This window comes from Diaphorina citri, unplaced genomic scaffold, assembly GCF_000475195.1.
Source record: "Diaphorina citri unplaced genomic scaffold, Diaci psyllid genome assembly version 1.1 scaffold1, whole genome shotgun sequence".
NCBI lineage: Eukaryota > Metazoa > Arthropoda > Insecta > Hemiptera > Psyllidae > Diaphorina > Diaphorina citri.
The window spans coordinates 683,514-692,110 of record NW_007377440.1 but is presented as its reverse complement, the minus strand read 5'-3'; the positions used below and the strand labels follow the sequence as shown (position 1 = coordinate 692,110).

Genomic DNA, 8,597 nt, shown 5'->3' with positions numbered 1-8,597 from the left:
AATTTTTGTTTACAAATTTTAGTTTACGACTGGAGTGCTTGAAGCGCTATAGTAGTTTTTGTATACTTTTGTGATTGTGTTTTTTGTAAACTTGTGGTCAGTTTTTGAACATTTTTTAATGAAAAATATTTGATTCCAGCTTTTATCCCTTCAATTTTAATAAATACTGAGGACTAACAACTTCAAGAAAAGTATAACACGGTTTTCCTTCAGGTAAGACGCACATTTCCTCCAAAATTTTCCAGTTTCATTTTCAAAACTTGAGCCGACTTTTCGGTGATTTCGAATCGATATCGTGCTCGGGAAATCGATTATTTGGTATCGATAGCTTGGATCGATATCGCTGTTATCAGGACCCGTTCACACTAGAGGCACTAGACACATTTCGTCTGAGTGTCAAAATTCCGCTTTTGGGGGATCTGGATAAAAAAGGAGACCCTCAGAAAACACAATTTCTACAACTGCAGTGGCTACCTAAGTCCATACGCTAATTTTTGGTTTTATTTATTTTCCAGGTAAAAAAGAAAGCCTTGTGAAAGGATTGAGAATGTGGGTCTCCAAAGTCTTGCATCATTCACTGTCTGCTGTATTGCTAAGCCTTTGGATTATGTCCTGTAATGTTGCCTCAGAAGATCACCCATCTCAGACAAGTCAAAAACCAGATGTAACCATTTCTCCTGAGGAAACCTGTATCCTTTATCAGTACCTACTTACCTACTTTCAGTGCCTACCTTAACCACAGTATAGTTATCAATCTAAATGACGACCGTCTCCCTCAGTCGAGTACCTAGGTGTACCTAGGAACGGGTTTTTTTTTTTTTTTTTTTTTTTTTTAGTTGGGAAGAAACAATATTACAATTTGTATGAACGCCGTGAAATTCCTTGAGTATGCAATGTGCAATATAATAAAAATTAGTGGAGATGTCGGATTTACTTTTCCTCACTCGTATGTATTGTAATGGTGAGATTTTATATCATAAACATAACCCTCAGCTTGAAATCCGCACCAACCTACTGTTGTAGCAACAGAAGAATGGAAGGAAGAGGAAGATTTTTTTTTAAGAGGTTTGACAGAGGGAACTGTAATTGCTAAGGTCTTATCGGCCCGAAATCGAAGAGAGAAGGAAGACAGGATAGCAGAAAGCCAGTCGTTCCAAGAACAAACATTATTAGTTCAGGATAAAATCCGCCCCGGGCGGGAAGCGAACCCGCGGCCCAGCGCTTACAAGGCAGTCGCGCTACCAACCAAGCTAACTAGGCTCACTGAAAGGCTAGAAAAGAAAATCTCGAAACATAAAAGGTACCCTAAATAACAATCGTCTCCCTCGGTCAAGTACCTAACGCGAAACGTGTGTAGCGACATGAAACGCGACATTACTTAAGTGGGTGTATTATTTTAATTATTTATGACGTTTCCTGCTCCCTTCCTTAACATCACTATACTGTTATGTTATTCAGTCATGAGGCTATTCTCACAAAGGAGATCCGAGCAGATAAGTGCCATTAAGGGTCGTCGACTATGTGTGGACACAGGTTTATATTGGTAATACAGATTTGTTTGTTCGTCAGGTGCTGAAATCCAGTCGGTCCACATTGGAAGGCGCTGGCTATGTTCCAGGCTTGAGTCAATTCCCTGAGGATGAGAAAACCAGAGATGGTATGTAGCATGATGTACTCATGTGAGCAGTGAGCATGTATTCTACAGTTCACTAGGGTACTAGTTATTTACTGTTAAAAGATGGGAGTAAATATGGACGGGTCGGAATAATTAGATTTAGAAGGTAACGAACTTGCCTCATAAGCGCGAGGTCGCCTGTTCGATTCTCGCCTGAGGCGAATTTTTTACCCTAGCCAGATAAGGTTCGTTCTCGGAAAGGCTGTCTTTCTCCTATCCTGTCCTGCTTCTGTCTTCGATTTCGGAACGAAAAGATCTCCGTTGCGTTGTTACAGTTTCCTCTATCACTTTTTTTTAAGGAGCAATTTATCTAAAATAGGTATCTAGTCAGTTCGGAGTTGGGAGTGGGGTAGGTAATACAAAAAAAGTAAAATATTTATTACGGGTATCACACTAGCCTTGCATGCTAGAGGTTCCTGGTTCAATTTCCGGTGGGGTTGAAGTTCTTTTGGGGTAATTATGCAGAAGTTATGTCTGTGGAAAAGAAAACCTCCTTTTTGTATTTGACCTAACCCCATAATAACACTAATCACTGCTCTAATTGTGAAAACTCCTTCTTGCATTTAACCTAACCCTATAATAACACTGGTCACTGCTTGTTTGTGCCAGTTCCTTTGGTAGCAATATTTCACGGACGTGACTTCTGCACAAGTACCTTTTTCGGCTCTGTTCTTGAAGTTCAAGGTACATCTAGCCTCGTGAGGACTGTTGAGTACCTACTTTAATTGAGCAGTGACCAGTCTAAAAAGATTGATGATACGAGTAGATGACAATGCTGTGATACCCACTAAAGTTGTGAAGAAGCTCTTTACTTTACCACAAAGAATTCATTATTTGATTTGATTTATATTGTGCCTTCCTTACCTTCGTCACTAGCTCACTAGTTGGTTTCTGCAGTTTTTGAGGGTAAAAAAGAGATTTTAAAAGAATTATCCATGAAAAAAGGATCCTGATTTGAGAGAGTTTTACGCTTACACAATACACAAGTTTAGCAGTGGTAAGTTTGTTGTGGTAAAAAAAAAGATGGCCGACTAATTTTTGTTTACAAATTTTAGTTTACGTTTTTTTTTTTTTAAGGAGCAATTTATCTAAAATAGGTATCTAGTCAGTTCGGAGTTGGGAGTGGGGTAGGTAATACAAAAAAAGTAAAATATTTATTACATTGTTTATTTATTTCCAGCCCTGTCCAATATCCTGGAGAACACGTCCCTGTTTGGAGACATTGTCCTGTACATTCCTGACATAGCTCAGCCCATACTGGCCAACCATAACGAGTATGAGGTACTCCTCAAGTGGAGTCTTATGTTTATGAACCAAACTCAGCTTCTGGACAAGAAGACAGTCAAGCAAATGTCATTGGTACGTTATCATTATCAGTCAAGCAAATGTCATTGGTAAGTTACGGATCAAGCAAATGTAACTAGTAAGTTATGTATCAGTCAAAAGTCCTTGGTAAGTAGTTAATTCATTTTTCAGTCAATACAAGCATTATTTTGAGGAGAAAACCCAGAGCAAGCGACGTAATCACAAGAATGCCTATGAAGTTAAGGTGAAAAGTTGATTTCTTTGTATTCCTCCCGTGGTTTCTAAAATCGCTTGGATCGATATCGCTGTTATCAGGACCCGTTCACACTAGAGGCACTAGACACATTTCGTCTGAGTGTCAAAATTCCGCTTTTGGGAGATCTGGATAAAAAAGGAGACCCTCAGAAAACACAATTTCTACAACTGCAGTCCATACGCTAATTTTTGGTTTTATTTATTTTCCAGGTAAAAAAGAAAGCCTTGTGAAAGGATTTAGAATGTGGGTCTCCAAAGTCTTGCATCATTTACTGTCTGCTGTATTGCTAAGCCTTTGGATTAGGTCCTGTAATGTTGCCTCAGAAGATCACCCATCTCAGACAAGTCAAAAACCAGATGTAACCATTTCTCCTGAGGAAACCTGTATCCTTTATCAGTACCTACCTACTTTTAGTGCCTACCTTAGCCACAGTATAGTTATCAATCTAAATGACGACCGTCTCCCTCAGTCGAGTACCTAGGTACCTAACGGGAAACGCGTTTTTTTTTCAGTTGGGGAGAAACAATATTACAATTTGTATGAACGCCGTGAAATTCCTTGAGTATGCAATGTGCAATATAAGAAAAATTAGTGGAGATGTCGTATTTACTTTTCCTTACTTACTCGTAGGTATGTAATGGTGAGATTTTATATTATCATAAACATTAACATACCTTCAGCTTGAAATACGCACCAACCTACTATTGTAGCAACAGAAGAATGGAAGGAAGAGGAAGATTTTTTTTTTAAGAGGTTTGACAGAGGGAACTGTAATTGCTAAGGTCTTATCGTCCCGAAATCGAAGAGAGAAGGAAGACAGGATAGCAGAAAGCCAGTCGTTCCAAGAACGAACATTATCAGTTCAGGATAAAATCCGCCCCGGGCGGGAACCGAACCCGCGGCCCAGCGCTTACAAGGCAGTCGCGTTACCAACCAAGCTAACTAGGCTCACTGAAAGGCTAGAAAAGAAAATCTCGAAACATGAAAGGTACCCTAAATAACAATCGTCTCCCTCGGTCAAGTACCTAACGCGAAACGTGTGTAGCGACATGAAACGCGACATTACTTAAGTGTTAAGTGGGTGTATTATTTTAATTATTTATGATTTATGACGTTTCCTGCTCCCTTCCTTAACATCACTACTGTTATGTTATTCAGTCATGAGACTATTCTCACAAAGGAGATCCGAGCAGATAAGTGCCATTAAGGGGATTCTCAAGTATGAGCCGAAAAAACAAGAGATGATGGTGAATGCTGTTACACATAAAATATTTGATGTGAGTAGTTTTAGATTTGAGGAGCCCTTCCTTTTTTTTTTTGTGTGTTTACACAGGCCGGGCGGCGCTTCGAACTATTCGACGTTCGAGTGCCTCCTGGTACGCTTAAAGCTGTGTCCACAGTCCACACATGGTTGACGGCCGTCGATCGACTCGATCGATGTCGACTAAAACCATCCACACTGCCTCTGCAATATAGATTCATCGACGGCCCTCGACTATGTGTGGACACAGGTTTATATTGGTAATACAGATTTGTTTGTTCGTCAGGTGCTGAAATCCAGTCGGTCCACATTGGAAAGCGCTGGCTATGTTCCAGGCTTGAGTCAATTCCCTGAGGATGAGAAAACCAGAGATGGTATGTACTATGTAGCATGTATTCTACAGTTCACTAGGGTACTAGTTATTTACTGTTAAAAGATGGGGGTAAACATGGACGGGCCGGAATAATTAGATTTAGACGGTAACGAACTTGCCTCATAAGCGCGAGGTCGCCTGTTCAATTCTCGCCTGAGGTGAATTTTTTACCCTAGCCAGATAAGGTTCGTTCTCGGAAAGGCTGTCTTTCTCTTATCCTGTCCTGCTTCTGTCTTCGATTTCGGAACGAAAAGATCTCCGTTGCGTTGTTACAGTTTCCTCTATCACTTTTTTTTTTTTTTAAGGAGCAATTTATCTAAAATAGGTATCTAGTCAGTTCGGAGTTGGGAGTGGGGTAGGTAATACAAAAAAAAAGTAAATTATTTATTATAGACCGGTTTTTACGTATCATATGTTAAGCTACGCCGACGAAGGCCAATAAATGGATGGGTGACTTAAATATTATATTGGGAATAAAGGGAGAAGGGGCTCTAGACTTGATTTTAAATCATGTAATGAAAGTAAAATCAAAAAAATCAAATCAAGAATAATAATAAGTAAACTGAATATTAAACAAATTCGCTAGGTACATAGGTACTGATTTTCTCTAATCACGATCGAATAAACTACAGACAACACGTCCCTGTTTGGAGACATTGTCCTGTACATTCCTGACATAGCTCAGCCCATACTGGCCAACCATAACGAGTATGAGGTACTCCTTAAGTGGAGTCTTCTGTTTATGAACCAAACTCAGCTTCTGGACAAGAAGACAGTCAAGCAAATGGTGGAGACATTGTCCTGTACATTCCTGACATAGCTCAGCCCATACTGGCCAACCATAACGAGTATGAGGTACTCCTCAAGTGGAGTCTTATGTTTATGAACCAAACTCAGCTTCTGGACAAGAAGACAGTCAAGCAAATGTTGGAGACATTGTCCTGTACATTCCTGACATAGCTCAGCCCATACTGGCCAACCATAACGAGTATGAGGTACTCCTCAAGTGGAGTCTTATGTTTATGAACCAAACTCAGCTTCTGGACAAGAAGACAGTCAAGCAAATGTCATTGGTACGTTATCATTATCAGTCAAGCAAATGTCATTGGTAAGTTACGGATCAAGCAAATGTAACTAGTAAGTTACGTATCAGTCAAAAGTCCTTGGTGAGTAGTTAATTCATTTTTCAGTCAATACAAGCATGATTTTGAGGAGAAAACCCAGAGCAAGCGACGTAATCACGAGAATGCCTATGAAGTTAAGGTGAAAAATTGATTTCTTTGTATTCCTCCCGTGGTTTCTAAAATACAACTTTGTAGTCAAAAGGACTACCTACTCATAAATCTAGATCTTTCCCAAATCTCATATTTCATGTCTAGATAACACATTAAAAAGTTCATTATAAATAGTTGTACCTACAGACCTACCTACACCTTTAAGAAAATTTTCTTCGTCCCTTTTCAAACTTTGGCGATAATGAAGAAAAATTATCTCTTGTTTAAATTTAGTAGGACGTAATGTTACCTCTGTAATGACAACCTGGGGACATAGACTATCTGTAATAATTAGTGTAGGGGGCATTAGGGGGGACAAAATTAGAATATGTTTCGTTTCTTGGACAGGGCCGTGGGAGATGATAAGTCGACACATTTGTCATTTTCTGGAGCCTCCTCAGATACTTGTAGTACCAGGTTAGCGAGAACGCTGAAGTTGTTAGGAGATATTGTTATTTGTTATTGTTCTAGTGAACTTTTTGGGTCTTGGGCACAAAATAAATCATCATTAAAACTACTAAAGTATTCATATTTCAGGTCCTTCCTCGCACAGATACTCAATAATCGAGAACTTAAAATCTCCACTCCGGTTTGCTTAACACAATCATAACAAGTACCTATCCCATTACAGGTCTCTCAAGAGCTGAACATTACGGATCGCAATCCAGACTACGTTAACCCATACAGAAAATCAGCTCAGAAAGTTGTCCAAAGTGAGCCATCGACCCCCGCCCCCAAACCTAAGAAAAAGAAGAAGAAGCTACCGCGCGGCCCTAGACTAACTGATGAGCTTTGACCGAGTATAAAATGTCCCGGGCAGCTGACCGGGGTAAAATCTGATTCGCATGCAAGTGGACGTTCAAGGAACATGGAAGTTAATCTGTTTGAACGCTCTCTGTTTAAGGGTGTAGGGATTCTTGGTACGCATATTGACCTTATCCAGACTGAGTGGAGCTGACAAAAGTCAGTAGCCCAGGTCACCCGCCCAGATATTAGGCACGTGCAAAGTTCCTTTACCTACACCTTTAAGAAAATTTTCTTCGTCCCTTTTCAAACTTTGGCGATAATGAAGAAAAATTATCTCTTGTTTAAATTTAGTAGGGCGTAATGTTACCTCTGTAATGACAACCTGGGGACATAGACTATCTGTAATAATTAGTATAGGGGGCATTAGGGGGGACAAAATTAGAATATGTTTCGTTTCTTGGACAGGGCCGTGGGAAATGAAAAGTCGACACATTTGTCATTTTCTGGAGCCTCCTCAGACACTTGTAGTACCAGGTTAGCGAGAACGCTGAAGTTGTTAGGAGAAATAGTTATTTGTTATTGTTCTAGTGAACTTTTTGGTTCTTGGGCACAAAATAAATCATCATTAAAACTACTAAAGTATTCATATTTCAGGTCCTTCCACGCTCAGATACTCAATAATCGAGAACTTGAAATCTCCACTCCGGTTTGCTTAACACAATCATAACAAGTACCTATCCCATTACAGGTCTCTCAAGAGCTGAACATTACGGATCGGAATCCAGACTACGTCAACCCATACAGAAAGTCAGCTCAGAAAGTTGCCCAAAGTGAGCCATCGACCCCCGCCCCCAAACCAAAGAAAAAGAAGAAGAAGCTACCGCGCGGCCCTAGACTAACTGAAGAGCTTTGACCGAGTGTAAAATGACCCGGGCAGCTGACCGGGGCAAAATCTGATTCACATGCAAGTGGACGTTCAAGGAACATGCAAAATCTCTTTGAACGCTCTCTGTTTAAGGGTGTAGGGCTTACTTGGTACTTGGTACTCATAATTGACCTTACCCAGCCTGAGTGGAGCTGACAAAAGTCAGTAGCCCAGGTCACCCGCCCAGATATTAGCCACGTGCAAAGTTCCTTAAGTTTGGTGTTCCGTCGAGAACTGGTGCTTTCACTGTGCTATTTCCGCTAGTCCTCAGTATTATTAATTTAGCACCTAAATAGAACTTTATCTAGGATAGAACACCTAATTTTAGCAACCTTTAGGTATGTACATAATATGTTGGTAAGTAACTAGGTACGACTGTAAAATTATGATCTCGTTTATATTTTGTTATTTCCGCTAGTCCTCAGTATTATTAATTTAGCACCTAAATAGAACTTTATCTAGGATAGAACACCTAATTTTAGCAACCTTTAGGTATATACATAATATGTTGGTAAGTAACTAGGTACGACTGTAAAATTATGATCTCGTTTATATTTTGTTAAATTTAATGTTTTCAAACCTCATCCCTTATCTGTTTCCCTCTTGGATAAAGTTTAAAAGTTGGGAGCATACTTTATTCAGGGGCATTGACCAAAATTTTTAATTATGCCCAGGCCTTAATAAAGCTGTGATGTATATTTTTACTCTAGCTCCGGATTTAAAGTTATCCCTTATCTGTTTCCCTCTTGGATAAAGTTTAAAAGTTGGGAGCATACTTTAT

The 8,597-nt window shown here is 39.7% G+C and overlaps 1 protein-coding gene and 1 long non-coding RNA gene across 2 annotated transcripts; both read left to right on the top strand.

Moving 5' to 3' along the window:
• The first annotated feature begins 44 nt into the window (after positions 1-44).
• On the top strand, positions 45-1,511 carry LOC103514759. The gene is made up of 3 exons (XR_541676.3): positions 45-213; positions 516-689; positions 1,459-1,511. It is a non-coding gene; the product is annotated as an uncharacterized LOC103514759 (long non-coding RNA).
• Position 1,512: 1 nt separating this feature from the next.
• On the top strand, positions 1,513-8,187 carry LOC113467184 (coiled-coil domain-containing protein 134-like; the record flags this gene model as incomplete). Its single annotated transcript, XM_026823408.1, has 3 exons — positions 1,513-1,657; positions 2,856-3,034; positions 7,640-8,187. Coding segments are annotated over 3 exons (489 nt in total), but the record flags the coding sequence as incomplete, so codon positions are not given.
• Positions 8,188-8,597: the final 410 nt, after the last annotated feature.